We start from the raw sequence: 20130 nt of genomic DNA, 5'->3' as shown, positions 1-20130 counted from the left end.
AGTTTCCTACCAACTGATTGACAATTATTTCATGCCAGACGTGTTATTTGACTAGTACATGTGAGCCCCAGTGAAGATCTTGGTTAGAATTGGTCTTCAGTAACCCATGCTTGTCGTAAGAGTAGACTAAAGGGATCGGGTGGTCAGGCTCGCTGACTTGGTTGATGCATGTCATTGTGTCTAAATTCCGTTGATCGATGCTCACGATGGCAATTACTGGATTGTCTGGTCCAGACTCGAATATTTACAAACCGCCGTCATATAGCTAGAAGATTGCTGAGTGCGGCGTTAAACAACATTGTTGTCAGGTGTTTGTCATAAATAGAATAGATAAGTATCGGTACTTCGCAGTTAAGAGCAGATGGCACCCTTTTAGATATACACTAGACTGTGCTGGTATGTGTTTGAGGAGGAGAAATAATGACACAGAGGTCTTAGTCACCAAAGCATGATAGAAGCCATCCTCCACAGGTCCTCCCCAAAAAGCATCACTCACACTAACAATGACACCCAAAATGTATCAGTGAGTGAGTGAGTTGGGTTTAACGCCGCTTTTAACAGTATTACAGTTATATCGCGGCGTATCAGTTTAATGTGGGAGGAAGCCCAAAGTGATGCAGGTCTTAGACGTTTACCACTTCGCTGAAACCCACGAGTACGGGCATGGTGTTGACAAACCTAGAAACATAATCGGGGCGAACCGGGATTCGAACCCACAATCAAAGGTTTCTGGCGTGCCTAAGGGACGCAACTCTGCACAGCGAATCGTGGCGCCTTAGACGACTGCGCAGCCCGTGCCCCCCCAAAATGTATCAGCATGTATCCGAATTTCTTTCAGTTTTGTGGACAAACATTGTCTCAAACTCTGCAAACACCAATGGACATGCCCTGCTCCACAACCCGAACAATGATTGAAGTGTGCGCAACATTAGACTACAGTATTCCACCGTGGATTCTCAGGCCTCACTCTAATGGAGGCAGGAATCATCAAAATTGCAGATTTCTTCTGGCTTAAATATGTAACGAAATATTTCTAAGACATCACTAATTGATCGATGACTTAAAGAAATATTCTTTTGTCTGAAACATTTATGGTGGTAACAAATACTCCTTTTTGATGTGATGGTTTCAATAAACACCGACCGCTTACACCTTTTTTTTAACAAGAGTCCAACATTGGACATCCGTGAGAAAGACTGAACACTGCTTCTGAGAGTCAATCTGTCCATACAACGAGGAAACGAGCACCACCCTCATTTTCAGTTTAAGTCCAACTTGTCATGAAAACATAATTTTTTTTTTTAAAATCCAAAATCATCAAAAGGCATCAGTGCACCACGAGACTGATCCGAAAAGCAAGGGTGTTGCTCCAGATAACAGACGGACATCGGACATGCTGATCGCTATAAATCGCTATAAAATCTACTTAAGAAGAAATTGGTTGAATTAACATACAACAAATAAATATTGCACAAGGAGACCCATTCGGACAGCGGTTATTGTTAATACATTCAAAAGCATCCTCTGATAATATATATGTTTACTGACGACGCGTTCTAGTTCTTCTTATGAAATGTACTTAAGCCTATATACACAAGCATATAAGAAGACGTGTACGCACATTTATGTGAAAAGAAATCACTCATTTGTCAAAACATGTTTATGTTTTAATGTTTTTATCTGGAAAGCCTTGAAGGGCTTCAACTGATCTGGGATATCATTTACACATGGCCCTTGGTACAGCCCGAATCGTAAAGGTGGGAGCTGCATTGGTAATGCCAAGTATTCCTTTCAAAGGTGTTAACGGTCCATCGTCTGGGAGGAACTGGAACTTCTGTATCATGGCCACCAAGAACAGGAACAACTCCATACGGGCCAAGGACTCTCCAGGACACACTCTGCGACCTGAAGATAAATGAGTTAGTGAGATAGCGCAAATCAATCTGAAGTAGTGTCATTGTTGCCTGTCTCAAAGTTATCATATACGAGTGAGTTGCCAGTTCATGATGAGATAAGCTTTACCTTTGATATTTGTCGACCGTTAATGTGAAGAAATGTTACAGCATGGTTTGTGTGAAATGTAACTGCATAATTACCCATAGAGAAGGGGATGAACTCATCTCTCTTCAGGTACTTCCCTTGGTCATCTAGAAATCGCTCGGGTCTGAAGTTTTGTGGATCACCCCACACAGTTGGATCATGCAGTACCGAGTCCAAATTTGGTAGGACAGTCACGCCCTTGGGGAACGTGTAGCCCCGAAACTGGACGTTGTGGAGTACACCGTGAGGAACTGCAAGTGGGGCTATGGTTGAGCATCTATGGACCTCGCTGATGGTGGCTTCGACGTAGGGAAGATTGGTCTTGTCCTTCATACTAGGTTTTCTACTTTCGCCGATGTGTTCTTGTATCTCCCTGAAACACTTCTCCTGTACTTCCGGGTTGTGCAGGAAGTAAAGAAGAGTCCAACGGATTGTGGTCGCTGTTGTCTCAGTTCCAGCTATGAATAAATCTCTCACCGTTTTCACCAGGTGACCTCCTAACAGAACAAAAAAAAACATGACAATCAGCAGAAAGGCAGCATACAGTGGATACTCAGTCGATTTTTTTGGGGCCAGACATAACTGGAATAGTCAATTGATGCACGAGAGAACGGCAAAACGATCATCAGCATAGAAACAGGTTTACTCCTTTCAGAAATATATTTTCTCTACAAGAAATATGATTGCGTAAGCACATTGTTTCTGCTTAACATTGATATTGTATTTTAATTCAAGATGAGGTGAAATGGGGTTTAACGTCGCGTTCAAAATGTTTGCATTTACACGTGTTTTTTTGCCCACTGAGATACCACCTCTAACGTCTTTTGGTATGACGCGGCCGGGAATCGAACCCACGACCTTCCGCTCTCCGGGCAGACGCTCTATCCACGGAGGCGGTCCTATTTCCATTCAAAACATGCAATTATTTTCTATGAAAAGAGGGGATGAGCCTAACTGGAGTAATTTAGGCTTAACCTCAAATGTAAATATAATTCCATATAATCATGGAGTATGGTGTTATTAAGATAGTTCTTTGTCAACTTACTATCAAACGTCTCGTCGCTCCCACGGAGTTTCATTTCCTTGATGTAAGCTGTGATGAAATCGTCCACATTGTCTTCGTCGTAATTATTGAAATGTTCCTCAACATCTTTTTCAATTTCACCCTTTTCTACTGTAGCAATATTTTGCATAAGTTTTTTAAATTTGAAAAAGTCTCCTGGGATAAATCTCACAATTGGAAACATGTTCAGGATGTTTGCTGCCCCGAGTGTCGCCAAGATTATATCTGTAGATTTTAAGAACTTTACAAACCTCGGATCAGTATATTCGAATTGCCTCCCCAAACAAACAGCGCATATGATATTGGCCACGGCGTTGTGCACGAGTCGTTTACAGTCAAAGGCAAGTCCATCCTTGTCCTCAATTGCTTTCAAGAAGACCGTCAACTCGTCGTGTATTTTGGCCTCCAGCGGGGACCTCCCCATCCCAAAATCTCTGAGTGTTGTTAAAGCAAATTTTCTTTGTTCTTTCCAGTGGGCACCTGAGGTCCCCGTTACCCCTGAAATGGTGAAAGTAAGGTGAGGTGAAATGTCGCGCTGAAGATTATTTCACTCATATTGTCACTTGTATGCACGTGTGTAATTTGGCTGCTTGTACTCGTCCGGACTTTTGCCGATTTTATAGTACTAGCCTACTGACATACCATGCCGCAGTTTAACATGGATACACCATTCAGAAACATTATACTGACAACGAGCTGGCCTCTCCGTTGTTAACCTCCTATTCCAAGCGCAATGAGAAAAAGATCACAAAATACAATTTCACATACCTTTGCCTCGTGCAAAAAACTCCGTAAGAAACGATTTTGGTCTTTCTGAGAAAACGTCACCATTCTTGACAAGGGCCTCTTTGATGGCGCTGTACCCGCTCAGGACAATAACTGGCTCATTGAAGATGTACACGCTGAAGATGTCGCCGTATTGACGTCGCAGTTTGCTGAAAGTCACTCGGGGATCGGCATCCATTTGAAAAATGTTGCCCACCAGTGGCAGAAGAGGGGGCCCGGGGGGAAGACCGGGGAGACGCCGCGTTGACAGCCACAGAATTAGTAATACAGTGATACACACCAGTATCAGAGATGTATTAAACATCAACAGTCCCGCCAATAGAGTTATGGCTGCAAAAGTTGCAGCAGAGCCGGAGCTGACCATACTTGCAACCGTACGTGTGTAGTGTCTACGGTAAACTGACTTGTTTTTATCGCTCGCTACACGTTCCCCGGCACGAGGCGAGGTTAGGAGGTGGAGAGTTGTTTTGGTGTAAACTAGGTCATTGTGGCGTTGTTGTTCTCCTTGGGCCCTGTTCAGGGTGACACCGATAAGTGCCAGTACACGTGGGCCCAGGGAAGAATTGGGTTACATAGACTGGCGGCACGTGTTGGACGACACGAGACATGAAACTGGTATTGTTTATGGACTCAATGAATCAATCAATCTTTATTCAAGAAATAAAGAGGCCAATCGTCTATAGTGATGTGAGGTGAAATGGAGTTTACCGTCGCGTCCAAGATTATTGCACTTATATTGTGACTTGCATGCACATCAGTAACATGTGTGCCAGTTTCCTCAGAATGTATTACTGAAACACAAAGAGAAGTAAATAATGTGCTTAAAGTAGGTTCTCTGATAAGTTGTTTCGTTAGGAAGTTGTATGGATGTCAAGTGATTTGTTTTTCACCAAAACTATTTTAAACTGAACTGATCGCAGAAGATCCGTATAACAGCAGTGTGCTGTATCTGAGATAGGTAGTGTTTTCATTCTAACTGGCTAACTGAAAAAAAGAAGAGTGTTTATCCGTAGTTTCTATTGTGCCCAATGCCAATATTATCTACCATGCCAAATTCACTATTGACAACTGAGACATATAGGGAAACTCTAAAAGGTAGTATTTCTTGCGCTCGGAATAAACAGCGGCATGGTATCTCAGTGGGCAAGTACAATAAAATCGGCAAAAGTCCGGACAAGTACAAGCGGCCAAATTGTACTTCAGGTCTTCAGCAACCCATTCTTGACGTAAAAGGTGACTATGCTTGTCATAAGAGGCGAATAACGGGATCGGGTGGTCAGGCTCGCAGTCTTGGTTGATGCATGTCGTCGTATCCCAATTGCGTGGATCGATGCTCAAAACGTCAATCACTGGAGTGTCTGGTCCAGACTCGATTATTTACAGAGCGCCGTCACATAGCTGGACCTCCTGATTGCGACGTTAAACAACAAACAAACCATACCATCATGCCTTAACTTGCAACTAACCCTTACGTGATAAATATTGGGACAGGCAAAGTATTATACATCAATAGTTTGATTTCCGCAAACTCACTCATTCATTTTCAGGTCACAGAGTGTGTCTGAGAGTCTTTGACAATGGACCGTTGACCTCCTTGAAGGGAAAATTTGGCCTTACTAATGCAGCTCCTACCTTTTCGTGAATAATGTGAATTCATGTGAATAATTTTCATCCAAGTTCAGTTCATTTTCAAGGATTCACAGAAAAAACGTTAATACATAAACATTTTTTGACAAATGATTTCTTTCCGTATACACGTGGGTTCACGTCTTGCATTTTTTCATGCTATATATAGGCATAAAATAATTTGGTAAGAAGAACGAGATAGCGTCTCCTTTAGTGGGTGAGTGAGTGAGTGAGTTTGGTTTTACGCCGCTTTTAGCAATTCCAGCAATATCACGGCGGGGGACAGCAGAAATGGGCTTCACACATTGTACCCATGTCGGGATTCGAACGCTTTAACCACTAGGCTACCCGACCGCCCCTGTCTCCTTTAGACACGTATATTAGACTATATTGATTTTAGTGACAATGATTTGTTGGAAGACCATTTGTATAACCTAACGTCAATTTAGCTTGAACAGAAAAGTACAACATTGAATAAATAGTTTATTCTGAGTTACATATAGCATATAAGGGACTGGTGTATAACTTGATTAAAGATACAGAACTAAAGGAATGAATTTAATTGACAGTTATCAGCTGGCAAAATATTAGCCTCGATATGTTTTGATTCAGATGTGTCAAACATATGTCACATGAAGTGGTGTTGATTCTTTGTTTGTTTCGTTGTTTGTTTAACGCTGCAGTCAGTAATGCTCTATATCACGCCCTGTAAAGACAAGTCTGGTTCAGTGAGTGAGTGAGTGAGTGAGTATGGTTTTACGCCGTCTTTAGCAATATTCCAGCAATATCACGACGGGGGACACCAGAAATGGGCTTCACATATTGTATCCATGTCGGGAATCGAACCCGGGTCTTCGGCGTGACGAGCGAACGCTTTAACCACTAGGCTACCCGACCGCAGTTGCAAGTATTTGATGTATAAGCAAGTCGTGGAACGTTACTCATGGAACTTTTTATGGTTATATGGAGATTACAGGCGAGGTGAGGTGAAATGGGGTTTAACGTCGCGTCCAAGAGTATTGCACTTATATCGCGACGTGCATGCACGTGTGTGTGTGTGTGGCTCTTGCACTAGACCGTCTGATGCCGATTTATAGTGCTAGCCCACTGAGATACCATGCCGAAGTTTAACATGAATACCCCACTCTGACACAGTATACTGACTCCGAGCCGACCAGTCCTTGTTTTAGTCCCTTAATGCCGAGCGCCAGACAGGGTAACAACAAGTACCATCTTTTAACGTCTTTGGTATGACGCGGCCGGGGATCGAACCCGGACCTTCCGCTCTCCGGGCAGACGCTCTACCACTAGACCACGGAGGCGGTCGGCATGGAGATTACAAGACCAATGAGTAGTTATTTTGCCCTTGGTATTGCCTTCATGTTGAACTGCTGCGGGCGGTAGACGATGCCGGGCAGTCCCTGTAGAGATGGGCTCACCCCGTCTACAGGCCGGAATTCGAACTCCTGTATCATGCTGGTGGTAAAGAGGAAGAGTTCCATTCGTGCCAAGGCCTCGCCAAGGCATGCTCGGTGACCTGAAAATAACACAGAGAGAACATTAAGCTGGGGTCTGGATAATTAGGAAATATTATATACAGAAAAACTATAAACAGGCCATTATACTGACAAAAACAGGTATCGTATGTGCCGATACTTATACCGACAGATGAAGAGCTATATAAACAGATCCTAATACTGACAGAGACAGGGATCGTATAAACAGATCCTTACGCCGACAGAGACAGGGATCATATAATAAATACAGATGCTTATGCCGACAGAGACAGGGATCATATAATATATACAGATCATTATGCCGACAGAGACAGGGATCATATAATAAATACAGATCATTACGCCGACAGAGACAGGGATCGGATACACAGATCCTTATGCCGACAGAGACAGGGATCATATAATAAATACAGATCATTACGCCGACAGAGACAGGGATCGGATACAGAGATCCTTATGCCGACAGAGACAGGGATCATATAATAAATACAGATCATTACGCCGACAGAGACAGGGATCGGATACACAGATCCTTATGCCGACATAGACAGGGATCATATAATAAATACAGATCCTTATGCCGACAGAGACAGGGATCGGATACACAGATCCTTATGCCGACAGAGACAGGGATCATATAATAAATACAGATCATTACGCCGACAGAGACAGGGATCGGATACACAGATCCTTATGCCGACAGAGACAGGGATCATATAATAAATACAGATCATAATACCGAAAGAGACAGGGATCGTATATACAGATCATTATGCTGACAGAGACAGGAATGGTATAGACACGTCCTTATACCGACAGAGACACATCGTATTCTCGAATACGTTTACCGACAGAGAAGGGATCGTGAATTCAGTCCCCTATTAAAAACAGTAATATATCATGTGATCTTTCAGCCTTATTTCATGCCAGATCTGAAACCTGAGTTGGGTTGCGTGTGTAAATGCTTACCGAGGGAGAACGGAATATGCTCATTCATCTTCTGAAACTTCCCTTCAGTGTCCAGAAATCTGTCTGGCCGGAAGTTCCTAGGATCGCCCCAGTAATCCGGGTCATGTAGGGCAGAGCTCAACATAGGTAATACGGTGATTCCTTCAGGGAAGGTGTATCCCCGGAACTCTACGTCATGGGGTACAGAGTGAGGCAGACTGCTTGGTATGATGTCGGCACACCTCAGTATCTCGGTAACCGTTGCCTCGACGTACGGTAAGCTGGTCTTGTCCTTCATGGAGGGTCGTCTGCTTTGCCCGACGTTTTCTAGGATCTCCTGGAAACACTTTTCTTGTACATCCGGATAATTGAGGAAATACACCAGACCCCATCGGAGGACAGTAGCTGTGGTTTCAGAGCCGGCAATGAACAGGTCTCTAAGGCACGTCTCTAGATTCCCATCTACAACATATAATCAAAGAAAATAGGAATTCTAAAAATACATGTAAAACCAGTCGCCAGTCAGTGTTTCTTTAACCACTGCATTCTCTCCTTAAAGTCGCTTTAAATGTGTTGAGGGTATTTTAATTATCTTGACTATTTTGAGTGGTCGGTTATTAAATTGTTCAAGCTAAGTAAATAGACATTCACCTGCTGGCCACTTGACTAGCAAGGATGGATTCAGATTACTTGGATCGAGAAAGGCAAATATAAATTGCCGAGATCATATTGGTTACATTCACGGGCTGTGAAGTCATGAACACCGTCGATGGTTTCGGGTGACGTGTCCTCTTACGGTATAAACTGGCGCAGTTTCTCAGACAAAAGACGCCATTAAGACCACTGTTTGTTTGAGAAAAAACATAAATATTTTGTTTGTTTGTTAATTTATTTATTTGTTAAACGCCGCACTCAGCAATATTCCAGCTATATGACAGTGGTCTGTAAATAATCGAGTCTGAACTACACAATCCAGTGATTGATATCATGAGCATCGATCCACACAATTGGGATACGATGACATGCATCAACCAAGTCAGCGAGCCTGACCACCCGATCCCGTTATTCGCCACTTACGACAAGCATAGTCGCCTTTTCAGCTAGCATTGAATCCTGAAGACCTATTCTACACGGATCTCCACGGGTCCATAACTCTTCGGAAACTCTGGATTACGGATGGTTAGTTCCCCCTCAATTCAAACTGGCGATACTCAAATTAACAACATTTTGTTACTGTTGCATTGATGTTCTCTGCATTTTCTAGTATGTTCGATGATTTATGAAACCTCACCACTCATATTCGTGTCTTGACCTTCCTGACGGCGCCGTTGTATGGCCTTGATATAAGCAGAGGTGAAGTTGGTGACGTTACTGTCATCGTAGTTGTTCCTGTTGTCTTCAATAAACGGACGAATTATTTCTTTATCAATCATAGATATATTTCGAAGAGTTTGCTTAAATTTGAATAAGTCCCCCGGTAAATAGCGAACAATGGGCAAAACGTTGAGGACATTGGCTGTGCCAATGTTTCTGATGTTCTCGTCCAGGCATTTCATAAACTTGACAAACAAAGGATCGGTGTATTCAAACCGTTTTCCGGAAACCACAGAACTGATGATGTTCGCTACAGCGTTGTTGAGAACGCGGTTACAATTGAAGTCCGTGTGGACACATTCGTGGATGGCCTGAAGAAAGAACGATAACTCTTCCTGTATTGCATCCTCGAGAATGGTTTTGCCCATTCCGAATTATCTAAGAGTGGTAATACTAAACTTTCTATGTTCCCGCCAGGCGGCGCCCGTTGAAAACACAAGACCTACAGCAAAACAGAAGAAAAATGTATCATATAAATGTGTCATAAAAGTGTATCATATACATGTATCACACACTTGAATCACGCACGCACGCATGCACGCACAAAAATTGATAAGAACATGAAGGAAATTTTACAAACTGACATAATACATGTTCACTGCATTACAGAATTACTCTTTGAATACCCGCACTACTTAGAAATGTATCTCGTCGCACACAAACGTCTCACATTAGAGCAAATGTAGAAACTTGTAGGAAATGTAGGAAAACACGGGTTAAGCATCGATTCAAGGCGTGGGGGAACGTATGTCATTTATAGCTTCATATAAGATAGTTACGCGATAAATCGCAAAGTACAATGAAGAACGAAGCGTGGTTTATTTTACGATAAAACGTTGTTCTATCATGACGTCATTTCTTGAGATTCTAGCATCGCAACGCGATGACGTCGTAGACTGAACGTCGTCGTCATCTTTGAGGGAGAAGTGTCTTGTGAGTTGTGCCCCAATAAATGTAGCTTGGCAACACAGAAAAACGCCACGGCCGAACGACCGCATCCGAAAGTGGGCGAGATATGGCAATCGGAAATTGTTTTGGTTTTGGTTTGGTTTGTTGTTTAACGCCGCACTCAGCAATAGTCCAGCTATATGACGGCGGTCTGTAAATAATCGAGTCTGGGCCAGACAATCCAGTGAATGATATCATGAGCATCGATCCACGCACTTGGGATTGATGACATGCTTCAACGAAGTCAGCGAGTCTGACCACCCGATCCCGCAATCGGAATTGGGAGACAATTATATATAATAGCCGTGAACATTGAAAATATCCGGGAACTACCAAACTTAGCCCCCTGTTCTTAAAATGGACATTGCCGAGGTCGGATTGTATCCATGGAGTCATCACTATTTAAATACAGGTCAATATTTTTAAAGCATGTACCTTTTACTAACATCCTTAAAGAGACTGTATGCCTACATTATGTGGATATCTCATATCAGAAATAAGGACGAGTGGGAGTTGTTTATCGTACAGTAAAACACTGCAGGAAGAATACACCAATGTACCAGGATCTTTGAATCACCTTGTCTGTGGGTTTCAGAATGGCGGTAGGCATCAACGACATGCAGCACTTTCCTCCCAGATTCCAGGTGCCGTGATTATGTTAATTGTAATATTTTACCAAGAATTATTCTTGATTTTAACGTTTGGGTGGCGTTTGTACATGTGTTTTAATGTATCATGCTCCGCTGACTTTTATCTTTTTTATGTACAAATGTACCGTAATTGTTAACTATGTTATTTCACTAACATTTCGAAAACAAACCTTGAATTAATCTTATCCCATTACTAAGAAAGATGCCAGCAGCCGCAAGCTGTTCGATTAGTTGAGTTCGATCATCCCTGTCCGTTGATGTTGTCTGACTCATCACATAATCTCCTGAGCGCTGCCACTCCGGTGGCCGTCTCTGCCGGAGTGATTTCCTTGGTGGTGGCTTGGGTCTTGGCCTTGGTCGGTCATCTGATGGGACAGGAGCAGTGGCTCCTACCACTGGGTCTGTGTCCTGTTCTTCACTGACATTAGCATCTGCTGCTTCTTCTTCTCTTGCATCCGTTTCTCCTGTACCAGGGTTCTCTGACTCCCGTGGCATGTGGCCGTCGCCACCAGAAGAATGGCTGCCTACCTCTCCAGTTGTCAGATCGTCACCCTCCAACTGTGAGGTAGAATCTCGTTCCAAGGATTCTGCGTTGATGACAGTGGTATCATCAGGCTCCGTTGGAAGTTCAACAAGCAGGCTTGAGATGGACCCACGCTCATCTTGATCCGACACTGATGTTTCTGTCTCTGTTGCTGGTTCTTTAGGGTTCTCTGGTCCTGGAGTCGGAGCTGTTGGCACTTCTTCAATTCTCTCAACTGGTAAAGATCCTATGGGTAAGAGGAGGTTACGATGTAAAGTTCTGTTCCTTCCTTCTCCGTTTTCTTTCTTCACAACAAACACTGGTATGCCCAGGTTTGGCTGAGAAAGAACTACGTACGGATCCTCTTCCCACTTGTCAGAGAGCTTGTGCTTTCCCTCAAAGGCTAGAATCTTCACCAGGACGCGATCTCCAGACTGGACTGTTGCACCTCTGGCTTTGACATCATACCCTGTCTTCTGTTTCTTCTGGGCTTCCCTTGATGCAGATGTGGCGATCTTGTAGCTCTGTTCCAACCTTGTCTTCAGGGCTTTGACATAGGACGTCAGTGTCTGCTTGTCCTTGTTAATCTCAATACCAAAGGCAAGGTCGATGGGTAGTCGTGCTTTTCTACCAAACATCAGGTAAAATGGGGAGTAGCCCGTTGATTCATGTCTTGTTGCATTGTATGCATGAACAAGTGGACCGACAAATCCTTTCCGGTCGTACTTCTGATCTGGCTTCAGTGTCCCAAGCATGTTGAGCAGAGTCCTGTTGAAGCGTTCTGTCATCCCATTACACATTGGATGGTATGGTGTGGTTCTTGACTGGGATATGCCCAAGATGCTGCACAGTTCCTTAATCATTCGACTCATAAAGTTGGCTACTTGGTCGCTGTGAATTCGCATGGGCATTCCATAGTGGAGAACAAAGTTCTTGCAGAATGCTTCTGCAGTGGTCCTGGCTGTTGTATTCTTGGTTGGCACTGCTAATGCATACCTCGTGAAATGATCTGTGATCACGAGCACATGTTGATATCCTCCCTTTGAAGTTTCTAGGGTGAGAAAATCCATGCAGACTAACTCCAATGGCTGTGATGTGGTGATGGAAACTAGAGGTGCCCGGATATTAGTCGGTGTTTTCCTCCTGAGACATCTGTCGCAGTTCTTAATCCAGTCCATTGTATCAGCTTGCATGCCTGGCCAGTAAAATCTGTCATGAACTAATGAAAGGGTTCGATCACGTCCAGGGTGTCCAATATCATTGTGGAGGCCTTGTAACACATCATTGATGAAGTTAGATGGTAGATCTTTTGTAATTCCGTCCACTTTGATCTGGCGATACAATATCCCACGTTGAAGTACCAGCGAGTGGAAGCTCCGATACAAGGAGGTATTGGCTAGGGTATGAGGAAAGTCTTGTCTCCTTGGCTTCTTCTGGTTACGTACTGCCTGTATCCAAGAAGGTAAAGTTGTATCTGTAGCTTGTGCCATACGCCAATCCCTGTCAGTCATTCCACGTAGGTCATGTGCTGTCGTGTGAAGATCCTTATCCACTGAACTTGCGGAGAGACATAGAGATTCTACAAACGGTTGGGCGTGAACAACACCACAGATGGCCTTTACAGAATCCATAGAGATGTCTTCTTTGTGTTCTAAGTCTGGCAGTCGAGATAATGTATCTGCATCAGTGTTCTTCATTCCAGGTCTGTAGTGGATGTCAAAGTCATAAGCAGAGAGAGTTGCTAACCATCGGTGACCTGTAGCATCCAACTTGGCACTGGTGAGGACGTAGGTAAGGGGGTTGTTATCAGTCAGCACTGTAAATCTTGCTCCAAAGAGATAGTCGTGGAACTTCTCGCTGACCGCCCACTTCAGCGCGAGGAACTCCAGTCGATGGGCTGAGTAGTTGGTTTCTGACTTGGTAAGTCCTCTGCTTGCATAGCTGATAACCCTCTTTGCTCCATCTTGTTCCTGATACAACACTGCGCCAAGTCCTCGTCCACTAGCATCTGTATGCAACTCGAATGGCTGGCTGTAATCCGGGTATGCAAGGATAGGTGGTGAAGCCAGTAATGTCTTGAGTTGTTCGAAGGCTTGTTCTTGTTCTTCTTTCCATTGCCATGGTTGATCAAGTGAATTCTTGGACTTCTTGGATTTCCCATGTGGCATCAGTGAGGATAATGGCTTGGCAATCTTGGCAAAATCCTTCACGAATTTCCGATAGTATCCTGCGAATCCAAGGAATTGTCTATCTTCTGAACCATTGGTAGGTCTCGGCCAATTCAGAATCTTTTCCACCTTTTCAGGATCAGCTGATATGCCTTCTCCAGAAACAACATGGCCTAGAAACTTGATTTCTTCTTGAAGAAAGAGCATTTCTCTGGTGAAAGCTTCAATCCTGTCTCTCAGATGCGCTGTAGAACTTGTCTCAATCGATCAAGATGTTCTTCGATTGTCGATGAGAAGATAATTATATCATCCAAGTATATTAGACATATCTTTAGATGCAAGCCGTCAAAACACTCGTTCATGAGTCTTTGGTAGGTCGCTGGACTGTTGCACAATCCGAAGGGCATACGATTATATTCATAAAATCCCATGGGTCCGACGGTGAAGGCAGTTCGTTCCTTGTGTGTCTCCTCTATTTCTACTTGGTGGTAGCCACTCTTCATGTCCAGGGTGCTATAGAACTTAGATCCTGCGAGGGCTTCAAACATTTCTTCAATTCTGGGAATTGCATAGCTGTCCTTAATGGTCTGTTGGTTCAGCTGGCGAAAATCGACGCAAAGTCTAAGTTTTCCTGACTTCTTACGGACTAGTACGACATTTGAAGACCATGGAGAATGAGAGCGTCTGATGACTCCACAAAGTAGAAGTTGGTTCAGATGTTCCTTGACTTCCTCGTACATGGCTGGTGGTACTCTTCTGTAACGCTGTTTGAATGGCATGTCATCTGTAAGTTCAATCCGATGACGTACCCTGTCCGTGTGTCCCAAGTCAGTGTCTCCAGTGGAAAATACATCCAAGTAATCTTTGATGACTTGTTTTCCCTGTGCAAGTTCTTCTTCTGACACGGCTGATTCGTTGAAGTCCATGAGGTCTAAGACAGTGGCATCTTTAGATGTATTTGATGATGAAGAGGTCTGTGGTATGCCTTCCAACTTCACAACTTGCAACTCACAAAGAAGAGCACGGCTTGGAATAGATACTGAGCGGGTTGTAAGATTGGAGACGCGTACATCAACAAGTATCTTCTGTCCACTTCCATCATAAGAGACTAAGGTTGGTACAATGTCAAGGTCATTAGGAATATTTGATCCTTGGGTTGGCTGGACAGTGGCATGAGTTGGCTTATAAGGTAGGGGTCTGTCAACATAACCGGCGATGTGGATTTCACTGTTAGCTGGGATAATCTTGCGGTCTTGTTCAGCACTTCTTACTTTGCCAACTGAGTAATTGTTCTTTGCAAGTTCTCTCCCCTTTATCAAAATGCTGCAAAAAGCTAGGTACAAAGGTGTGTGCAGGTCGGCTTGCTGTAGAAACCTTGGTCCATAAAGGTCCTTGCACTGAGTCAGGTAAATGGACAGAATGTTGGTTCCTAGAGTGACTGGTATTTTCTTGTTGTAAGCACTTTCAGGCACGACAAGCAGCATAGAGTGTATCTTAGTCGATGCGCTTCCGGTCCCCTCCAAGTCTACAACAATTAGTCCGCTGTACTGCAGGAGTTCTCCATCGGCGCATTCTACATGTAGCATGTGCTTCAAGGGTTCAAGTGGAACACCAGGGAAGTTCTGCCTGTAGAATGTCTCTGATATAGATGAAATGGTTGCTCCTGTGTCCAGTAACGCCTTACACTTGACTCCATTGATGGTAATATTACTCTCTGTTGGGTCTCCCACTAAATCGGCTGTTATCTGCTGGTTGTTGACGCTTCTTAGGCCCATGGTCCGCCCCTTCCCATAGGCCTTCGGTAGTTTAAAGTGTCTCCGTCTATGATTGCTCTGCATCCCCTCTGAATATGTCCAGGCTGCCCACATCTGTAACATCTTGGGATGTCTTCAAAGGTCTGTGGTCCCTGGAACCAGGTTGGTGTCCCACGGCCAGTCGGGTACCGTCCGAAGGGTTGACGTCCTCTTGTCCTTGGAGGCTGTGTCCATTGCCTAGGGGGCATCTGCCATTGTTGACCGTGACCTTGACCTTGATCTAAAGATGGCAGTTCCTGATTTGGGGTGCATCCTGGCCTGTCAGTCCTACCTACTTGTGCCTTGAGGGTCGCTATCTCTGTAGACATAGATTTCAAAAGGCCTTTGATCTCCTTGAGTTCTGAGTTGTCTGGGGTAACAGTAGTCTTGTTGATGGTGCAAGTCTTCTTCATTGATTTCCTCTGCAGCAGGTCATCTTCAACTTGGCGGAGGTACCTGAGGAAGTTCTCATATGGCTCATCCTGGTCTGCTTTATGGCTAGTTAGATCCTTCAAATCGGCACGGAGGCCAGTCCACAAGGTATCCCGAAGAATCTGTTCCGTGTCGCTAGGTTGAACCTTACCAAGAATAACTCCTTGGCTGAGAATATCCTCCAGACGGCAGGACCATTCAGCTACAGTCTCATTGTCCCTTTGCTTGGCCGTGTAGAACTGCGCCATGATGTTGTGCTCTGTGTGTATATTGCCAAATACACTATCCAGCTTGTTGATGAGGGCATCCAGTGGGGCATTCTTGTCCACGTGCATAGCAACTCTGGCCGCCTTGCCGCGAAGTGAGCGCCTGACTGCTTCCAGGACAATGTCCGTGGAGTAGTGGGAACACATACATGTGTACTCGTGCATCCACTGATCAAAGTTGGCATCTCCCTTCCTGTCACCTGAGAAGTATGGTAGCTGTGGACTCTTAGCTAAGGTGGCGGTAGTGGGTAGAGAAGGGATAGTAGCAGTTGCTGTTGGTTCCTCCTGTTCTTGATTATGCCTACCTACCTCGGTGATCCATTGCAGTAAATCTTCAGGTGTTTCAGCTTTAGGTTGTAAACCTAACTTATTCAAAGAAGAAACCAACTGATCCATCTCCTCCGGTGACATATTTTGTGTTGCCATACTGAAGTATGAGAAGCAGAATTTCCGAGTAAATAGATAATTGCTACCAGTGAATACACCGGGGTAATGTGGAATTGAAGCGCCAAAGACAAAATCATTCCTTGTTAAAAAAACAAGGGAAAAATGTATTCTCACATGAAGAAGTGTAGTGTGAGAGGCTTAATAAATGAGACTATACTGTTGATTAGTATACTATACAGTATACAAATGATATACGAACTGGATGTACCAAGCCCAAGAGAAGTATAATGCACACATTCATGTGTACACTAAAGCTACGGTGGAAGATGATGGATAACCATGAATAAAATAGGCTATGGAATAGGTTAGCAACTTACCAAACAGGATACCTTGTGGCTTACCGGCAAAATATGTACCCTTTACAGTACTTATTTACAGTAAACACAAATTTACCTGAGCTGACTAACCCTTAGATAAGGAATAACACTAAAATAATGCTAAATAAACCTAAATAATGCTAAGATGCAACTAATGATTAGTAACAAATATTATTCGTGCAAATAGTGGCAGTGCAAATCGTAAGCAGACGCGCGCAATTGGAGGCGGGTATGGGGCTAACAGGATCAATGAACTTTCCCTACAACATAAAACAATCGCACCAACAACCTAAGAGAAAGAAACAACACTGAACACAGAACCTACAATATCAAATATTTACAGAACTATAACATACATTACCCTGTTATCAGCAAGCACCAGGACTAAAACAAATAAATCACACGTAATCTAACACAACATACCTAACAGTTTATTTAGTTATAAAAAAGTTTAGATAGGTAGTTTAGGTAGTTAAATAGTTTAGTTTTACAAAACCCTTATAGGTTGCCTTAGCACATCATTCATTCATACACACAGACAGATACTGGCTGTTATTGTAATTGATGCGAGAAATATGAAATAACTAATACTAAATCTAAATAAAATAAGAATTCAGGTGGGATAGGGTACAGCGTCGCGTTCAAGATTATTTCACTTATATAACGACACTAAGAAGAACACAAAGAGATTAAGTCTGATAATAAATATGGGAACTAACTAAGTAACTAACTAAGTAACTAACTAAGTAACTAACTAACTAACTAACTAACTAAGTAACTAACTAAGAAAGTACTTAGTCGGAGCGCTCCTATTGATACAAGTAATCAGAGTAACATCACAGATGTGGAGGGGATGAAAACACAGTTGTTGATTTCATATGTCACGTGAGGCTGCAGCACAATCTTCATAGAGTCTGTACACAGTATAAGTAATCAGCTGTATAAACAGCAATAGTCACATATTATAATAAATAGTCAAAAGTCACACATACATGTATCTACCAACGCACAGGCACATCATATGTTGGCACAATCCGGGGAGTGATCCTGGGTGTCCACGAAATGGCACTTGGTGGTGGTAGCAACGTCTATCTTGGTCCTCACTGGGGGCTCCAATGTAACCGTGCTTGTGTTGGCCGATAGTGGAGTAGGTGTCCTACTGGCCAAATAATCACAAACAGCTGAGGGGGGTGAGGCTGATGACGTTTATTGTATTATAGGTGCGAATGTACGCACTTCATTTCAATCTCAAATATGAATAAATCCTTTCACAAATCCAAATTCTCACATGATAAGAAATCGGCAATAAATCTCGCTGAGTCTATGGTGTTTCCTTGAGGTAACAAATAGCAACTGATCTTTTAAATTCAACAATAAACATTGCTGTAGCTATGGCCAGCTTGGCCTATCAACAAGACAATAGACTGGGCCGGGGCAAAGAGTGCTGTAAGTCAAAAGCATGCAGTGTGACAATTAGTGGAAGTTAGACTGAGGGTAAGCTTACTTAATGTTACAGAGCTATGGAATGAATGTTTAAGGTATAAAATACTAAGGTATAAAACATAACTAATATTATAACTAATAATATATTCTTATAATATAAATATCGTAAGAAACTAATTAGTTAAAATGGTAACAAGGCCATATAACCTTACTACTTACTAATAAATCTTAATTAAAAGTATGTACATAAATGATCCTGCCACACACTGGCAAATGGCAAATGACACTGCAAACTGAATACTCAGTGATAAACACGAAAGCCCAGCAGATAAGGGTACACTGACTATTCAACTCTTATATGAGGCGCATGTGGCATTCCAGAGCTTGGCGATGCTCACAACAAAGCACCTCATTAAAACACACCATAGTCCAGTCTACCTCTCGAGAACACCCGGACTCTTATATAATGAAGCTCTGACCTCGTGAGGGGCAAGTGCACATGCAAGTTCAACATTGGAGGTCTGACATCGACTCCTCACCTGAGGTGAATCAGTGAGTTATTATTTAACGTCACATCGCCAATCTTTCAGCCACATCGTGACGACCACATCTAAACTCCTCATCTGAGGTGAGTCAGTGAGTTATTATTTAACGTCACATCGCCAATCTTTCAGCCACATCGTGACGACCTCATCTAAGGGTAAATTCTATAAGATAATCGATATTATTAAATATGGTTTGTTTTTTTTAACAAAAATTGCCCCATAAAAGTATTTTCACTTTAATACAATACAGACTTTCAAACCAGCGACTACCAGTTGAGCTTGGTCGGTGGCACCAAATATACACAAAGAAAAACGTTCAGCACACCCAAATGTGTTTCATTATTGTTTGGTCCCAATATTTATAACAGTCAGGAAAGATATAATTACGGGAAGTATTTTGTTTTCTCGAGTGGATGTAATCAGTCGTGCGTGACGAAATCTTTCGTGCCATGCATGGTATGCCCGTGCAGCATGCTACCCTCGAGTATCTCTAAAAGCAGTATATCCAAACGTTAAAGTTGCTTTCTTAAGCTCGGTTTTAAACAGTTACTCCATGACATTGTGTGACCATGGCACGAAGGCGATTATCAAACGCCACAAGATAGCAAATATTCGGCATGCATAACGCAGGCATGTCTTGTAATGCCATCGATCGGAATTTGGGGTATTATCACACTGCCGTAAGCCGTTTGGTCGAGAAACATCTTCAGACCGGTAATGTGACAGAACTTTGCCCGACAGAACTGGAATCTGTGAACTTGGAGACGGACCCATTGGTCAGACGAAAGTCGCTTTCTGCTCCACGTTACTGATGGAAGAACGAGGGTTTGGAGGCACCGGAACCCGGCCTACACCCCCAGGAACATTAAACCGACTGTTACATACGGCGGGGGCTCGGTAATGGTTTGGGGGTGTATCTCTCATCATTGCAGGTTGGATTTGGTCACCATAAGGGGAAACTTAACTGGGTCTCAGTACATCCGGGACGTTTTGAGGCCACTTGTCGTTCCTCATTTTGACAACCACACCCTTGCTACTAGACCTCAGTACATGGATAACAATGCCAGGCCTCATCGTTCTCATGCAGTCGTGGTTTAAACGAGAGCCAACGCAATAACGACTCTACCTTGGCCAGCAATGAGCCCAGATTTGAACCCCCTTGAACATGTTTGGGATATTCTGGGGCAGCGCATACAGGCACGAGACCCCCCTGTACAAGATTTACGCCAATTGGAAGCAGCATG

General features: G+C 43.4%; 1 protein-coding gene across 1 annotated transcript; it reads right to left on the bottom strand.

The window, feature by feature from the left end:
* Positions 1-1649: 1649 nt before the first annotated feature.
* LOC124147839 (cytochrome P450 2U1-like) lies at positions 1650-4268 on the bottom strand. Its single transcript, XM_046518631.2, has 4 exons — positions 3872-4268; positions 3086-3601; positions 2097-2537; positions 1650-1905 (listed from the first exon to the last, which is right to left on the bottom strand). Exons 1-4 carry the CDS (start codon positions 4251-4253, stop codon positions 1718-1720), a joined length of 1527 nt encoding a protein of 508 aa, XP_046374587.2. The 5' UTR covers positions 4254-4268; the 3' UTR covers positions 1650-1717.
* Between the last annotated feature and the right edge of the window lie 15862 nt (positions 4269-20130).

The sequence above is a fragment of the Haliotis rufescens genome, unplaced genomic scaffold (assembly GCF_023055435.1).
Source record: "Haliotis rufescens isolate VD_foot unplaced genomic scaffold, xgHalRufe1.0.p SCAF_1, whole genome shotgun sequence".
In the NCBI taxonomy this organism is placed as follows: domain Eukaryota; kingdom Metazoa; phylum Mollusca; class Gastropoda; order Lepetellida; family Haliotidae; genus Haliotis; species Haliotis rufescens.
This window is presented reverse-complemented; position numbering and strand designations above follow the sequence as displayed.